At 49.6% G+C, this 17845-nt stretch overlaps 1 protein-coding gene across 1 annotated transcript; it reads right to left on the bottom strand.

Moving 5' to 3' along the window:
* Positions 1-393: 393 nt before the first annotated feature.
* LOC130375626 (formyl peptide receptor 2-like) lies at positions 394-6995 on the bottom strand. Its single transcript, XM_056582667.1, has 3 exons — positions 6719-6995; positions 4335-4508; positions 394-2603 (listed from the first exon to the last, which is right to left on the bottom strand). The coding sequence occupies exons 2-3, from the start codon at positions 4491-4493 to the stop codon at positions 1653-1655; spliced, it is 1110 nt and encodes a 369-aa protein (XP_056438642.1). The 5' UTR covers positions 4494-4508; positions 6719-6995; the 3' UTR covers positions 394-1652.
* Between the last annotated feature and the right edge of the window lie 10850 nt (positions 6996-17845).

The raw sequence follows: 17845 nt of genomic DNA, 5'->3' as shown, positions 1-17845 counted from the left end.
TCTCGTATTTATGCAAATGTTTCATGTATTTATATGTTTTTTACATGTTGTGTGACTGTCTGAGTTTGTGATGTGGGTCTAAGGTCTCGTAGTTATGTACAGGTTTCATGTATTCATGTTGTGACTGTCTGAGTTTGTGATGTGAGTCTTTGTTCTATGTTCCAACTCTTGGCCTGCACTGTGATCAAGGGATATTTAGCATAGAAAAAAGAATTGCGATTAATCGTGAGTTAACTATGACATTAATGCGATTAATCGCGATTAAATATTTGAATCGCTTGACAGCACTAATATATATATATAAAAATAGATAAATATATACAATTAAATATATGGGTTGGGTTGTATTTATCTATGTATAAATATATTTACGTATATGTATGTGTATACGAACAGGTCGCTGTATTCACTTGAGGCCAGCAAATGAGAGTCAAGAAATGGGTTTAAGTTTGGATTTTAATGCGTCAACAAAGTTCACTAAATTGATTCTAATCAGTCACTGGAGCGGGACTGTGGTAACACTGATGTTAGCAGAGGTTACACAATCTTATAGGCCTGCTGCATCTTACCCACCCTTGGAGGGGCAGTTGGAGCGCTGTAATGAGAGAGGTCATGTGTGGGGGTTTAACCCTGGGGGGTCCAGACAGAGAGAGAGGCTTCACTTCCTGTTCTCAGTCACTTCCCATGCATGGTTCCCCCTGGACCAGAGCCTCAGCCAGCGTGTGGTCTGAGGCCCCAGGAGCACATCCACCACCCCGCCTCATACTCCTCACCAAACCCTCAGTGATACCGAAACCCGAGGAACACTCCGGAAACTCAACACTTGTTGTTGTTCTACTATTTTGACAAAGACCAAAAGGAGGGCTTTGATCGAGGGAAACAGCAGCAGGATGGCATCATGCCCCTAGATACCTGACATTACCATGGAAACACAGCCCTACCAACAATACCCCCAGATACCTGACATTACCATGGAAACACAGCCCTACCAACAATACCCCCAGATACCTGACATCACCATGGAAACACAGCCCTACCAACAATATCCCCAGATACCTGACATTACCATGGAAACACAGCCCTACCAACAATACCCCCAGATACCTGACATTACCATGGAAACACAGCCCTACCAACAATACCCCCAGATACCTGACATTACCATGGAAACACAGCCCTACCAACAATACCCCCAGATACCTGACATTACCATGGAAACACAGCCCTACCAACAATACCCCCAGATACCTGACATTACTATGGAAACACAGCCCTACCAACAATACCCCCAGATACCTGACATTACTATGGAAACATAGCCCTACCAACAATACCCCCAGATACCTGACATTACCATGGAAACACAGCCCTACCAACAATACCCCCAGATACCTGACATCACCATGGAAACATAGCGCTACCAACAATACCCCCAGACACCTGACATTACCATGGCAACACAGCCACTGCAAACACAATAAGTACACGGAGTGGATAAAGAATTATTAAGGAAGCAGTACACAGCGATATGAACCTGTTGCTATAGCTACAGAATACTGCGCGTTGGCACATTGGCACTGTTCTTGCTTAAAGATGTGTTCCGGACATTTTTTGTCACTGGGTTTCCGAAGTTAAGCTCTGGACACGAGCTGTCAGACCCCGCCCCCTGTCAGACCCCGCCCCTGCCCCCTGTCAGACTCTGGTCCCGCCCCCTGGGGGAGGCGCTTGCTCTGGGCGGCGGCGGCGGCGGCGTTCAGCCTCACGGTGCCGGAGCCGCCGCTGTCGTCCACGGTGCGCTCCAAGGACCGGCTGCTAGGCCCGTCGCCATTGTCGCCCGCCAGTCCCCGTGCGCACGCCGCCGCCAGGCCCTGCCGCACGCAGCCCCGCACCTCCAGGCCCATGCAGAAGTACAGCAGCGGGTTGACGCAGCTGTTGAGGTAGGCCAGGCCCTTGGCCAGCGTCAGGCTAATGTCCAGCGCCACCGACTTGCCATTCACCATCTTGGCCAGCAGGAGGCAGTGGTAGGGCGCCCAGCAGAGGAAGAAGGCCACCACCAGCGAGGCCAGGATCCGCAGCGTGCGGGACTTCCCCGGAAGGCGCGTGCGTCGGATGCCTACGCCGGTCAGGACGTAGCACGCCAGGATGACCATAAAAGGCAATAGGAAGCCACACAGGAAGCGGATGGAGTACAGCACCAGCTTGGCCGTGTTGTCGCCGGCGGACGCCTCCTTCACCTCCAGCGAGCACTTGGTCTCGTTGCGCTTGTCCAGGTACACCTGGCGGTACGCGAAGTAGGGGGCGCTGAAGGCCACGGCCGCCGCCCACACCAGCGCTGCAACGACCCGGGCAGCGCGCAATGTGCGGTGCCGGCGCGTGAAGACGGGGCGCCACACGCACAGGACGCGGTCCAGGCTGATGGCGGCCAGCAGGAAGACGGAGCAGAACATGTTGGCGTACTTGAAGAAGCCGTTGAACTTGCAGAGGAAGACGCCGAAGGGCCAGCCGGCGAAGTAGAGCTTCTTGAGCAGCGACAGAACCCGGGACAGACAGAAGACCAGGTCAGCCGCCGCCAGGTTCACCAGCCACACGTTGGTCACGTTCGGCTGGGGGGCGGCCCGCAGAGCCAGGGTTAGCATGGTGAGCATAAACAACAACAACGATCAATCAATCGCACGGAGCGAAGGTTAGCATGGTGAACATAAAAAACAACAACGAACAATCAATCGCGAGGAGCGAAGGTTAGCATGGTGAGCATAAACAACAACAACGAACAATCAATCGCGCGGAGCGAAGGTTAGCATGGTGAGCATAAACAACAACAACAAACAATCAATCGCGAGGAGCCAAGGTTAGCGTGGTGAGCACAAACAACAACAACAACGAACAATCAACACTCGCTGAGCCAGGGTGGGAGCGTGTCTATGTTCCCCGGGTCCGATGTTCCCCTCTTTGTATGAGACTGGGAAACATAGGACCCTTTTTTAAAAAAAGGGTCCTATGTTCCCCGCTTTTCCCAAAAAGGGTCCTATGTTCCCCCGATATGTATGTAACCGGGGAACATAGGACCCTTTTTAAAAAAAAAAGGGTTCTATGTAGGGATCGACCGATACCGTTTTTTTAGGGCCGATACCGATACCGATATTTTTTCATCAGCCTTAGCCGATACGCCGATACGCCGATACCGACTTTCTTGAGCGTTTTTTTTTTTTTTTTTTTTTAAAGAAACATTTATTGAACTTCAATATAAAAAACAATATTTAACAAATAGTAAAAACAGGTGAAGTAGAACAAGTAAGAACAAGTCGATGAACAATATTTAACAAATAGTAAAAACAGGTGAGGTAGAACAAGTAAGAACAAGTAGATGAACAATATTTAACAAATATTAAAAACAGGTGAGGTAGAACAAGTAAAAAAAATAAAAAATAAAAAAAAATCGGCGAAAATCAGCCGCGTATCGGCCGATACCGATACACGTAAAAAACGCGAATATCGGCCGATAATATCGGTCGATCCCTAGTTCTATGTTCCCCGGTCTGTTACTTTTTCCACCATTGCTGCCAAATTCCGGCCGAGATAACTACCATTGCATGTCTTTACCTTTTGTGGAAGAGGGAGAGACGTCGGAGAACCTGACGCAGTCTATTCATAAGCCGGTAAACAAACCCGAGAAGCCCAATCCCTACGAGAGCTCCCCGCGCTACGGCCATCCGGAGGCGCACATTAGATTATATTATATACTATTATATGAAGAGCTCCGGGAGTCGCAAACGGCAACAATCACTTTCTCCTCCATGCTGCAGTTCACCCCGGAACTACGGTAAGGTAAGATAAGCTGCGGTAAGATAAGGTAAGGTACGATCAGGTAAGGTAAGGTAAGGTAAGGTAAGGTAAGGTACGGTAAGGTAAGGTGAGGTACGATAAGGTAAGGTAAGGTACGGTACGGTAAGGTAAGCTACGATCAGGTAAGGTAAGGTACGGTACGGTACGGTACGGTACGGTACGGTACGGTACGGTAAGGTAAGGTACGATTAGGTACGGTACGGTAAGGTAAGGTAAGGTAAGGTACGGTACGGTACGGTACGGTACGGTACGGTAAGGTACGGTACGGTACGGTAAGGTAAGGTGAGGTACGATTAGGTAAGGTACGGTACGGTAAGGTACGGTAAGGTACGGTAAGGTAAGGTAAGGTACGGTACGGTACGGTACGGTAAGGTGAGGTAAGGTAAGGTAAGATAAGGTAAGGTGAGGTACGATTAGGTAAGGTACAGTAAGGTAAGGTAAGGTACGATAAGGTAAGGTAAGGTAAGGTAAGGTGAGGACAGGATGCAGACCTTGAGCTTGAAGCCGGCCACCCAGATGACCAGGGCGTTCCCAGTCAGGCCCAGACCCACGGTCAGCAGGTAGAAGACCACGGTCACCCAGTCCAGGACCGAGTCCACGTCCATACCGCCCCTCACCACCAGGGGGGGGGAGGACACGTTCAGAGACATGGGAGAGAGAGAGGGCTGGGAGAGAGAGAGAGGGGAGAGAGAGAGGGAGACAGAGACAGAGGGAGAGGAAAGGGAGAGAAGGGGGGGAGAGAGAGAGGGCGGGGGGAGAAAGAGAGAGAGAGAGAGAGGAAAGGGAGAGAAAGGGGGAGGGAGAGAGACAGAGAAAAGGGGGGGAGGGAGAGAGACAGAGACAGAGAGAGAGGAAAGGGAGAGAGAGAGAAAGAAGGGGTGGGGGAAAGAGAGAGAGAGAGGAGAAAGAGAGAGGGGGAGAGAGAGAGAGAGCGGGAGAGCGGGAAAGAAGGAAGATAAAGGGGGAGCACATGTGAAGAGGTAGAAAGTAGAATGTAAGATAAAACATGACTTCTTGAATCCAGGACTGTACATTCCGGTGTGAGCAGAAATGTCAACGGTAGATTTAAAGAGAATCGATTTAAAAACTGAATAAGTCAAAAAACATGTCCACTGAAAATATAACAAGATAAAGGTCCTAAAAATGTAGACGCCATGATAAATGAGGGTACATTTAAGAAACTTCAAATGATTGAGCGTTACACACAAAGTCTCTGGGGTCGTTGACCAGTGGGTCAGCTATCGCTTTCTTGGCTTCAAAATAAAAGACAGACGAAAAATACGAATTTAGACATGGAAAATATAAAAATAATGTCATGTCATGTGATACTTGAGTCAAAATGTCAGAATAGAGTCCAATCACCCCAACTAATAGAGAGAGAGAGAGAGAGAGAGAGAGAGAGAGAGAGAGAGAGAGAGAGAGAGAGAGAGAGAGAGAGAGAGAGAGAGACACACACACACACACAGACAGACAGACAGACAGACAGACAGACAGACAGACAGACAGACAGACAGACAGACAGACAGACAGACAGACAGACAGACAGACAGACAGACAGAGGAAGTTAATCCAGTATTCGGGGTCAGTCCATGGGCTGACCGCCTGCAGAAGAGAGATAAAAAAGGGAGAGAGCTAGAGGCTGGGAGACTGACTGAATGTTTGTGATTGTGGGTGTGTGAGATTGAATGCGTACATATCTTTGTGTGCTGTCGTGTGTGGTCGTGTGTGGTCGTGTCGTGTGTGTGTGTGGTTGGTTGTGTGTGTGTGTATGACCACTTGTGTGTACATGTGCTACTGGAAACAGGATGAATAAGTCCTCTAAGGTATTTCAGAGGAACTTGATGACAAGAGCATAGAAGAGACATCATGTTAATAGAACAGGTTACAGAACATAGAAGAGACATCATGTTAATAGAACAGGTTACAGAACATAGAAGAGACATCATGTTAATAGGACAGGTTACAGAACATAGAAGAGACATCATGTTAATAGAACAGGTTACAGAACATAGAAGAGACATCATGTTAATAGAACAGGTTACAGAACATATAAGAGACATCATGTTAATAGAACAGGTTATAGAACATAGAATATACCTCATGTTAATAGAACAGGTTATAGAACATAGAAGAGACATCATGTTAATAGAACAGGTTATAGAACATAGAATATACCTCATGTTAATAGAACAGGTTATAGAACATAGAATATACCTCATGTTAATAGAACAGGTTATAGAACATAGAAGAGACATCATGTTAATAGAACAGGTTATAGAACATAGAATATACCTCATGTTAATATAACTGGTTATAGAACATAGAAGAGACATCATGTTAATAGAACAGGTTATAGAACATAGAATATACCTCATGTTAATAGAACAGGTTATAGAACATAGAAGAGATATCATGTTAATAGAACAGGTTATAGAACATAGAAGAGACATCATGTTAATAGAACAGGTTTTAGAGCGGAACATAGAAGAGACATCATGTTAATAGAACAGGTTACAGAACATAGAAGAGACATCATGTTAATAGAACAGGTTACAGAACATAGAAGAGACATCATGTTAATAGAACAGGTTATAGAGCGGAACATAGAAGAACAACAGGTGTAAACAACAACATGGGTAAACAAACAATAACATGAATAAACAAACAGGTGTAAACAACAGCATGGGTAAACAACATGGGTAAACAACCACATGAGTAAACAAATAACATGGGCAAACAACAACATGGGTAAACAAACAACAACCATTGGTATATAACAACATGGGTAAACAAACAACCACATTCCTAAATAAACAACGTAGGTAAACACACTGGCTCCCCGTCCCTCGTGGACCATGAGGAGGCCAGGACCTACCTTCTGCTGTGAGTCCGTCCGTCCTCAGGAGCCACACGTCTGTCCCTCAGAGTACCTGGAGCCAGAGTCACACGGTGGAACTGTCACACGTCTGATCCTTCTCCTTCTGCAGGCGGTCAGACCACGGACTGACCCCAATTCTGGATAACTTCCTCTCTCTCTCTCTCTCTCTCTCTCTCTCTCTATGTCTCTATATGTCTCTCTCTGTTTCTCTCTCTGTCTCTCTCTTTATCTCTCTCTCTTTCTCTCTCTCTGTCTGTCTATATCTGTCTGTCTGTCTGTCTGTCTGTCTCTCTCTCTCTCTCTTTCTCTCTCTCTCTCTGTCTCTCTCTCTCTGTGGTTTGGGCCGCTCTTCAACAAGGTATTTATCACTTTATCTAGATCTATTTCCCTAAATTTTTACCAGATTACATCATACTTTTGATTCTGATGTCTCATTGGCGGATCGCCGGCCAATTGAGTGTCAGTGTTGCTCTGATAACCTCAGAAGCCACATGACTTCCTGTCCACAAACGGCTTCCAGATAACATAATTATATATTTATGTGGCATTCTGTCCATTGCTTAAAATCTACCTCTGGCATTCAGTAGGACATGGCAACAAGGTTTTCTTTCTCTTCAATAGATACAACTTTATCAATCCCCAGTAGAAGAAATGTGTTAATGTTTATCCCTATAAAATGTAAATGGACTGCATTTACATAGCACTTTTTCTAGCCATTGGCCACCCAAAATGTTTTACAACATGGCCTTACATCCACCATTGCCTCACACATTCACGGCGGAGTCAACCATGCAAGGCGACAGCCAGCTCGTCGGGAGCTAACAGTCAGGGTGAGGCGTCTCGCTCAGGGACACCTCGACACTCAGCTAGGAGGAGCCGGGGATCGAACCAACGACCTTCAGGTTACCAGCCAACCCGCTCTACCTCCTGAGCTACTGCCGGAGGTAGAGCGAGAGAAATGGCTGAGTGTCGAAGTGTCCCTGAGGAAGGCACCTCACCCTCTCCAGACCAGCTGGCTGTCGCCCTGCGTGGAAGACTCCGCCGTCGGTGTGTGAATGTGTGCACGAACGGGTGAATGTGGGCCAATATTGTAAAGTGCTTTGGATGAAAGCGTAATATAAATGCTATTTACCATTTTACAACGGGTTGCGATATCTGATGAAGCCCATGGGGGATTGTACAGGGCTCCCCGGGGTCATGTGGTTGTACTGCTTGTTCCCTCGATCTGACGTCTGACAGGCTTTAGATCCTACAGCAGAAAGAGCGGAATCAAACCGCCAAAATAAAGTATGTCCATTTCGTGCAACAGATGGTTGAATCCATGAAATGAGTGACCCCTGATGATAGGCGATGGCGAGGAAGTAAACCACGTAAAACGTGGTTGCACATCGACAGTGAAGTTAGAACAGTTCCATATTATACTGATGCAGTAATGATAATGTAAATAAACAGTACCTTACTTGTGAAACGGCTGCCAGTACTGCTGACAGCGTTGTCGCCGGGGTTAAACGTCTGGTTGTGTTTCTTCTTTCTGTCTGGTGGTGCAACTCCTCTTCCTCTTGTCCTGAAATGGCTCTCGTCTCTTCAGACTTGCACCACTCTCACGTCTCAGGCAAAGATTCAAGATTCAAGATTCAAGATGCTTTATTTATCCCGAGGGAAATTACTGTGCAACAGTTACAATACAAAGGTGGGAAAGTAACACAGGGTTAGAGTCAAAATAGATCAAATAGAAAAAATTGATGGAAATAAAATAAGTACAAACTAAATAAGTGAAAAGGAGCGATTGGATAAAAGTGGTATTAGTGGTAAAAGTGGTAAAGTGATAAATATTATAGCAGCAATTGTTGGCAGCATAAATTAACTAAAGTGAAGTGAAAATTGAAAAATGGGTAAAAATAAATAAATAGATAAATAAATAAATTTGGTAAAAATAAATAAATAAAGAGACATTGGTCTCAGGGCATAGTGTCTCCACGGGCCCTTCTGCAGCCGGAGGTAGATCCATTAAACAGTCTGATGGCCACATGAAGAAAAGACTTCCTCTGGCGTTCTGTGTTACACCGGGGGAGGATGAGTCTGTTGCTGAAGGTGCTTCTGCTCGAGGTCAGCACCTGGTGGAGAGGGTGAGCATTGTTGCCCAGGATATTGTGCAGTATACACAGCATCCTCCTCTCAGACACCACCACCAAAGAGTCCAGCTGGACCCCCAGGATGGAGCCAGCCTTCCTGATGATCCTACTGATCTTCCTGGCATCTGCTGCCCTCATACTGCTGCCCCAGCACACAACTGCAAAAAAGATGGCACTGGCTATCATCGACTGGTAGAACATCCTCAGCATGCTGTTACATACTTTGAATGACAGGAGCATCCTCAAGAAATAGTCGTCTCTGGCCCTTCTCGTAAACAGCCTCTGTGTTCTTGGCCCAGTCCAGTTTGTTATCCAGGTATACTCCAAGGTATTTGTAATCCTGGACAACATCCACAGTCACACCGTTGAGGGAGATGGGTGTAGGGGCAGATTTCCTCCTGCGGAAATCCACCACCAGCTCCTTAGTCTTGGTGGGGTTGATAAGCAGATGGTTAGTTGCACACCACTCGATGAAGGAGTCCACAACGCTCCTGTACTCCTCCTCCTTCCCCTCACTAACACAGCCAACAATTGCAGAGTCGTCCGCAAACTTCTGCAGGTGGCAGGACTCAGAGAGGAACTGAAAGTCTGAGGTGTGCAGGGAGAACAGAAAGGGGGCGAGAACAGTTCCCTGAGGAGCCCCCAGTGCTGCGGACCACAGTATCAGACACACCGTCCTGCAGTCTGACATACTGCGGTCGACCTGTCAAATAGTCCGTAATCCAGGAGACCAGGGGAGGGTCCACCTGCATCACCGTCAGCTTGCTCCCCAGCAGAGCAGGCCGGACGGTGTTGAACGCACTGGAGAAGTCCAAGAACAGGATTCTCACAGTGCTTCCCGGACTGTCCAGGTGGGCGCAGGCACGGTGGAGCAGGAAGATGATGGCGTCCTCCACACCTAGTCTCGGCTGGTAAGCAAACTGAAGAGGGTCCAATGATGAGCTGGCCAAGGGCCGAAGCAGTGACAGGACCAGCCTCTCCAGGGACTTCATCAGGTGAGACGTCAGTGCCACCGGTCTGTAGTCGTTGAGGATGCTGGGACGCGCCTTCTTCGGTACAGGTACCAGGCAGGATGACTTCCACAGTACAGGGACCCTCTCCAGACTCAGGCTCAGGTTGAAGATGTGCTGCAGAACTCCGCTCAGCTGGGTTGCACATGTTTTGAGGACCCTTGGGCTGACGCCGTCGGGTCCTGCCGCCTTGCCTGGGCGGAGTCTGCACAAGCTCCTTCCTCAGGTCTGTCTGCCGTGTGTGTTGAAGGGGGTGGGGGGAGGTGATGGTGGGGGGGGGGGGAGAGAACAGGTAGGGTGTAGTCAGGAAGGAATGGAGGGGGGCAGCAGGGCTGGAGGTTTGGAGGTGGATGGTTGTAGAGGAGCTGGGGGAGGGGTAGTCCGGAGCCCTCTCATCAAACCTATTGAAAAACAGGTTCAACTCGTTGGCTCGTTCAGTACCACCTCCTATTGTTTGGCTGCCCGATGGTTTGTAGCCAGTGATGCTCCTCATGCCGCTCCACACGTCCTTCAGGTTGTTCTGCTGGAGTTTGCGCTCCAGCTTCCTCCTGTAGCTGTCCTTACCCTGTTGGATCCTCTCCTTAAGCTTCCTCTGTACCCGCCTCATCTGCTCCCTGTCCCTATCTCTGTAGGCCCTCTTCTTCTCATTCAGCAGGACCTTGATGTCTCTGGTGACCCACGGCTTGTTATTGGGGAAACAGCGTACAGTCACTGTGGGAACAACACTGTCCACACAGAAGTTGATGTACCCGGTTATGCAGTCCGTGAGATCATCAAGGTCCTCTCCATGTGAATCACAGAGCAACTCCCATTCTGTTAGTTCAAAGCAGCCCTGCAAAGCTTCGTCGGTCTCCTGTGACCATCTCCTCGCCGTCCTGGTGGTCACAGGTAGCCGCTGGACTTGGGGCTTATACAGGGGCTGCAGGTGGATGAGGTTGTGGTCTGATTTTCCAAGAGGAGGAAGGGCAGTGGAGCTGTAAGCAACCTTAGTTGACGGGACGGGGGGGGGGGGGGTGTAGCGATTGTTGACGGGGGGGGGGGGGGGGGGGGGGGGGGGGGGGGGGGGTGAAGCGATTGTTGACGGGACGGGGGGGGGGGGGGGGACGGGGGACGGGGCGCGCGCGCGTGTTCTTAACGGAGAGACGTGTCAAAAAGTGTTTTTTTTTTTTTTTTAGATTTTGCGCCCCCCCTCTAGATGGCGCTCTAGGCGGCCGCCTGACCCGCCTGTAGGGAGGGCCGCGCCTGGTTATACTCTCTATTTCATTTACAGAGCAATCCCTGCAAACTATGTAGGTTAACCATAGAGGAGACTAGGATTAGTTTGTGTCTGACAGGGGGGGGGGGGGGGGGGCGTGGCATTACGATGGCGGTCCTTCATCGTGATGCCAGTCGGTCAACGCGACGGGACGGACGATGACATCGTCCATCGGCACAGTAGGCAGTGTATTTGTTTTGTTCCAATACCTCCAACCCCCGTACTAATGCTGCGTTTGAGTATTCTCTGCGAACCGACTCGGATCTCGGATCTGACGCCACGCCCACACGTTTTATTATTTCGCTCGGTCGTTGGAGGAAAACATGGACGCCACCCGAAAAGCTGTTGTCGCGGTAGTATTGGCAGAGTACCAGGCACTCCAAAATAGGTAGGCTATAGGCCATAGGCAGAGATACGGACGCAGTAAGGTATTGCAGTAATACGAGTGATTGAAATTACCATTTAAACCACCAAAGTGGTCCAAGCACAATGAAAACAGTTCATGCTTCAAGTCATGGACGCAGCCATCTTGAATTCTGTCTCGGAATTTTGCTCGGTCAACACTGAGTTCAACCGAGATGGCGAGTTCGCCGTCCGAGGAAAAGGGGCGTGTTTGTGCGTGTCGCTAGGCAACGTCCTCGGACCTCCGAGACGGATGGATATTAAAACGCAGCGCCGGATCCACCCCCCCCCCCCCCCGCCCATCGGGTTCAGGGACCTCCCACACACACACACACACACACACACACACACACACACACACACACACACACACACACACACACACACACACACACACACACACACACACACACACACACACACACACACAAGAAGAACACAGTCATATAGTGTCAATGTTTAATGTCACATTTACATAAGTTAAATAAAACCTAAACATAAAATACATTGTTTTACATTTTTCCCTTAGAATTTAAAGGCTCCTTTAAATAAAGATAAATAAAGATAAATAACTAATACATTCGGCGGCTCTCAACAGAATATAGGGTCTGCTGAGGTCAAAGGTCACATTCACAACGTCGGTCTGGGGTCCCGTCGTCCTTGGGAGCCAATCACATCACAGCGGCCCTGCGGGGGGGGGGGGGGGGGGACCCAGGGGTAAAAAGTGCAATACCGAACAAGGGACTTCGATGATGGGCTTGTTTGTTGAGCTGTGTCTTGTCGTTGAGGCGAGGCGATCGCACAGTGCGAGAAAATAAATCAGACCGATAGATCAGAGAATGTAAGTACACAATTTAAAGACACTCTTTCTACCACACCACCCCTACGGTGGCCTGAGTGTGTTGTGTTCTGCGAATGGCTCTTTTGTGTATCTGAATGCGTGCGTTTGTGAGTGCGTGTCATCATGACCTCATGAGGAACCTGTAATGGTTTCCCTCGACTCTGACCTTCACTCGGTGGACATGTTAGAGGCTACAGAAAGATTTCAGCAAAGCAATATGATCATAATTCATAATAATAATTTTAAATAAGTGAGGGGGGGGCTTGATAAAGTACATGTGTGCGTGATTCAGAGTTCACAGGATTGGAACCGGGGGGGGGGGGGGGGGGGGGGGGGGGGGGGGGGTCTTCTGGAACCGGGGGTCCTCACACCATGGTACCCCCGGCCTGGCTGACGCTGTACAGCTCGTCCTCGTTGACCAAGGCCTCCGGACTCCATCTGTCGGAGCTCTGCGTCAACAAGCACAAACCAGTCAGCCAATAGGACCGCAGTCACCATAGCAACAGCGGCTACTGCCAGTGTGCTGGACGGGCGGTTTGAAACAGGGCTCGGCCTACCTGTATATGGCCTTTCTTCATCTCTGTGTTGACGTAGCCGATGAAGTGAATCAGGGTGTAGGTCCTGGACACACACACACACACACACACACACACACACACGCACACGCATCGCAAAGGTCAAAGGTCATCAACCCCAACAATCCAACGCAACACACAGGATCTCTAGGTTACGGTTAGGGAGAGTGTGAGGGGTGAGGATTAGAGCGAGTGAGGACTAGGATTAGAGCGAGTGAGGACTAGGATTAGAGAGAGTGAGGAGTGAGGACTAGGATTAGAGAGAGTGAGGACTAGGATTAGAGAGAGTGAGGAGTGAGGACTAGAGAGAGTGAGGACTAGGACTAGAGAGAGTGAGGACTAGGATTAGAGAGAGTGAGGACTAGGACTAGAGAGAGTGAGGAGTGAGGACTAGAGAGAGTGAGGACTAGGACTAGAGAGTGTGAGGGGTGAGGACTAGGATTAGAGAGAGTGAGGACTAGGATTAGAGAGAGTGAGGACTAGGATTAGAGAGAGTGAGGAGTGAGGACTAGAGAGAGTGAGGACTAGGACTAGAGAGAGTGAGGACTAGGATTAGAGAGAGTGAGGACTAGGACTAGAGAGTGTGAGGGGTGAGGACTAGGATTAGAGAGAGTGAGGAGTGAGGACTAGAGAGAGTGAGGACTAGGACTAGAGAGTGTGAGGGGTGAGGACTAGGATTAGAGAGAGTGAGGAGTGAGGACTAGAGAGAGTGAGGACTAGGACTAGAGAGAGTGAGGACTAGGATTAGAGAGAGTGAGGACTAGGACTAGAGAGTGTGAGGGGTGAGGACTAGGATTAGAGAGAGTGAGGAGTGAGGACTAGAGAGAGTGAAGACTAGGACTAGAGAGAGTGAGGACTAGGACTAGAGAGAGTGAGGACTAGGACTAGAGAGAGTGAGGACTAGGATTAGAGAGAGTGAGGAGTGAGGACTAGGACTAGAGAGAGTGAGGACTAGGACTAGAGAGAGTGAGGACTAGGATTAGAGAGAGTGAGGACTAGGACTAGAGAGAGTGAGGACTAGGATTAGAGAGAGTGAGGAGTGAGGACTAGGATTAGAGAGAGTGAGGAGTGAGGACTAGGATTAGAGAGAGTGAGGAGTGAGGACTAGGACTAGAGAGAGTGAGGGTCGAGGATTAGAGAGATTGAGGGGTGAGACGGAGTGAAGGGTGAGACAGAGTGAGAGGGTGAGACAGAGTGAGAGGGTGAGACAGAGTGAAGGGTGAGACAGAGTGAGAGGGTGAGACAGAGTGGGGGGGTGAGACAGAGTGGGGGGGGGGAGGTCTCACCGGTGGAACAGCATGGTGAGGAACTGCAGCACGACGAGCAGGACGAAGGTGAAGAGGAACATGAAGGTGACGGGCTCCACCAGGATGTAGTCTCCGGTGAAGGTCAGGCTGTTGTCGTACTTGGGGATGCGGATGCTGAGCGCGCCCTTCAGCAGCTGCAGGGTGAAGGTCGCCACCAGCCACAGCAGGTTGGCGAAGAAGTAGATGAAGGTGGCCTGGGCGCACACACACACACACACACACACACACCATCATCATCATCATCATCGTGTCACACACCACACACACCCATCAATACACACACATCATCAGCAGCATCATCAACACAAATCATCACATAGCCACACGCACACAAACACATCATCATCGTCATCAGTCACTAAACGCATAGACATCCTCATCATCATCAACACACATCATCACCAACCCACACACACACATAATCACACAACACACACAGACACACATCATCATGCTGTCACACACACACACACACACACACACACACACACACACACACACACACACACACACACACACCCACACACACACACACACACACACACACAGGGCCCTCACCATGTTCCTCAGCTCTCTCAGACTCTTGATGGTCTCCCTCTTCTTGTCCTCGTCATCTGGGAATGGTTTCAGGTACCTCTCCGTCAGATCGTTCCAGAACTGGGTCTCGTGCTTCAGAGGAGAAGAGAACATCGTCTGATTATCAGCCTCTTCCACACTAACCTAGGGCCCCACATACAGCCATCTGGTCCAACCACCGGCGACATCACTGGGAGTGGATTGGGATCTCAGATGATGTGTTGGGAATATTCCTATGATGTCCTACTGTGTTACTAAAGAACCTCTGGTCCAGCAGCCCTACTGAGTTACAGCAGAACTGATCCAGCAGTCCTACTGAGTTACAGCAGAACCTCTGGTCCAGCAGTCCTACTGAGTTACAGCAGAACTGATCCAGCAGTCCTACTGAGTTACAGCAGAACCTCTGGTCCAGCAGTCATACTGAGTTACAGCAGAACCTCTGGTCCAGCAGTCCTACTGAGTTACAGCAGAACTGATCCAGCAGTCCTACTGAGTTACAGCAGAACCTCTGGTCCAGCAGTCCTACTGAGTTACAGCAGAACCTCTGGTCCAGCAGTCCTACTGAGTTACAGCAGAACCTCTGGTTCAGCAGTCCTACTGAGTTACAGCAGAACTGATCCAGCAGTCCTTACTGATTTACAGCAGAACCTCTGGTCAGAGCAGCCCTACTGAGTTACCAGCAGAACCTCTGTCCAGCAGTCTACTGAGTTACAGCAGAACCTCTGGTCCAGCAGTCCTACGAGTTACAGCAGAACCTCTGGTCCAGCAGTCCTACTGAGTTACAGCAGAACCTCTGGTCCAGCAAGCCCTACTGGTTACAGCAGAACCTCTGGTCCAGCAGTCCTACTGAGTTACAGCAGAACCTCTGGTCCAGCAGTCCTACTGAGTTACAGCAGAACCTCTGGTCCAGCAGTCCCTACTGAGTTACAGCAGAACCTCTGGTCCAGCAGCCCTACTGAGTTACAGCAGAACCTCTGGTCCAGCAGTCCTACTGGGTTACAGCAGAACCTCTGGTCCAGCAGTCCTACTGAGTTACAGCAGAACTGATCCAGCAGTCCTACTGAGTTACAGCAGAACCTCCGGTCCAGCAGCCCTACTGAGTTACAGCAGAACCTCTGGTCCAGCAGTCCTACTGAGTTACAGCAGAACCTCTGGTCCAGCAGTCCTACTGAGTTACAGCAGAACCTCTGGTCCAGCAGCCCTACTGAGTTACAGCAGAACCTCTGGTCCAGCAGCCCTACTGAGTTACAGCAGAACTGATCCAGCAGTCCTACTGAGTTACAGCAGAACTGATCCAGCAGTCCTACTGAGTTACAGCAGAACCTCTGGTCCAGCAGTCCTACTGAGTTACAGCAGAACCTCTGGTCCAGCAGTCCTACTGAGTTACAGCAGAACTGATCCAGCAGTCCTACTGAGTTACAGCAGAACTGATCCAGCAGTCCTACTGAGTTACAGCAGAACCTCTGTCCAGCAGTCCTACTGAGTTACAGCAGAACCTCTGGTCCAGCAGCCCTACTGAGTTACAGCAGAACCTCTGGTCCAGCAGCCCTACTGAGTTACAGCAGAACTGATCCAGCAGTCCTACTGAGTTACAGCAGAACCTCTGGTCCAGCAGTCCTACTGAGTTACAGCAGAACTGATCCAGGAGTCCTACTGGGTTACAGCAGAACCTCTGGTCCAGCAGTCCTACTGAGTTACAGCAGAACCTCTGGTCCAGCAGCCCTACTGAGTTACAGCAGAACCTCTGGTCCAGCAGCCCTACTGAGTTACAGCAGAACCTCTGGTCCAGCAGTCCTACTGAGTTACAGCAGAACCTCTGGTCCAGCAGTCCTACTGAGTTACAGCAGAACCTCTGGTCCAGCAGCCCTACTGAGTTACAGCAGAACCTCTGGTCCAGCAGCCCTACTGAGTTACAGCAGAACTGATCCAGCAGTCCTACTGAGTTACAGCAGAACCTCTGGTTCAGCAGTCCTACTGAGTTACAGCAGAACCTCTGGTCCAGCAGTCCTATTGAGTTACAGCAGAACCTCTGGTCCAGCAGTCCTACTGAGTTACAGCAGAACCTCTGGTCCAGCAGTCCTACTGAGTTACAGCAGAACCTCTGGTCCAGCAGTCCTACTGAGTTACAGCAGAACTGATCCAGCAGTCCTACTGAGTTAGGAGAGTAGGTCTACAGACCTCCTCCAGACTGTCCTCGAGGAAGGAGACCCGTACTCCAGACAGGACCCGGAGACGATCGATCCAATCTGGAGAGAAGAAAGAGGGTGAGAGACGCAGAGAGAGAGAGAGAGAGAGAGAGAGAGAGAGAGAGAGAGAGAGAGAGAGAGAGAGGGTGAAGAACAAGCTACCATTGAACAACCCTCTTACCTTGTCGGCCAACGGGAGACAGAGGGCTCCCTCTTCTGAAAGAGAAGAACAACAACACTCAGCAAGAAGTACAGACACACAGCACACACACCAGTGTAGAGTGTTACAGACACACTCACACACCAGTGTACAGAGGGTCAAGCTAAACCTGTAGACGAGCAGCTCATCGTGTAGCCTAGCAGCTAAACCTGTAGCCTAGCAGCTAAACCTATAGCCTAGCAGCTAAACCTGTAGCCTAGCAGCTCATCTTGTAGCCTAGCATCTAAACCTGAAGCCTAGCAGATAAACCTGTAGCCTAGCAGCTAAACCTGTAGGCTAGCAGATAAACCTGTAGCCTACCAGCTAAACCTTTAGCCTACCAGCTCAACGTGTATCTCCAGCAGCCAAACCTGAAGGCTAGCAGATAAACCTGGAGGCTAGCAGATAAACCTGTAGGCTAGCAGATAAACCTGTAGGTAGCAGATAAACCTGTAGGCTAGCAGATAAACCTGTAGGCTAGCAGCTGGAGCTCTAACCTTGCAGCTCAACGTGTAACTCTAGCAGCTGGAGCTCTAGCCTGTGCTTCCACCTCGGTACCGACCTCCTTAGTGAACTCTGGGGGCTCGTCTGCACTCCCACACTGCTGTTCTCAGGTCGGCGCTCCACGATGGTGTTCTGGG

This window comes from Gadus chalcogrammus, chromosome 22, assembly GCF_026213295.1.
Source record: "Gadus chalcogrammus isolate NIFS_2021 chromosome 22, NIFS_Gcha_1.0, whole genome shotgun sequence".
In the NCBI taxonomy this organism is placed as follows: domain Eukaryota; kingdom Metazoa; phylum Chordata; class Actinopteri; order Gadiformes; family Gadidae; genus Gadus; species Gadus chalcogrammus.
This window is presented reverse-complemented; position numbering and strand designations above follow the sequence as displayed.

What these genes read in the sequence shown, in the direction of transcription:
- LOC130375626 (XM_056582667.1), bottom strand. Translation starts at nt 4,493, where the DNA reads ATGTCTCTGAACGTGTCCTCCCCCCCCCTGGTGGTGAGGGGCGGTATG. An exon ending in TGGCCGGCTTCAAGCTCAAG is followed by an intron (nt 2,604 to 4,334) that starts GTCTGCATCCTG and finishes GCCGCCCCCCAG; the next exon opens with CCGAACGTGACCAACGTGTG.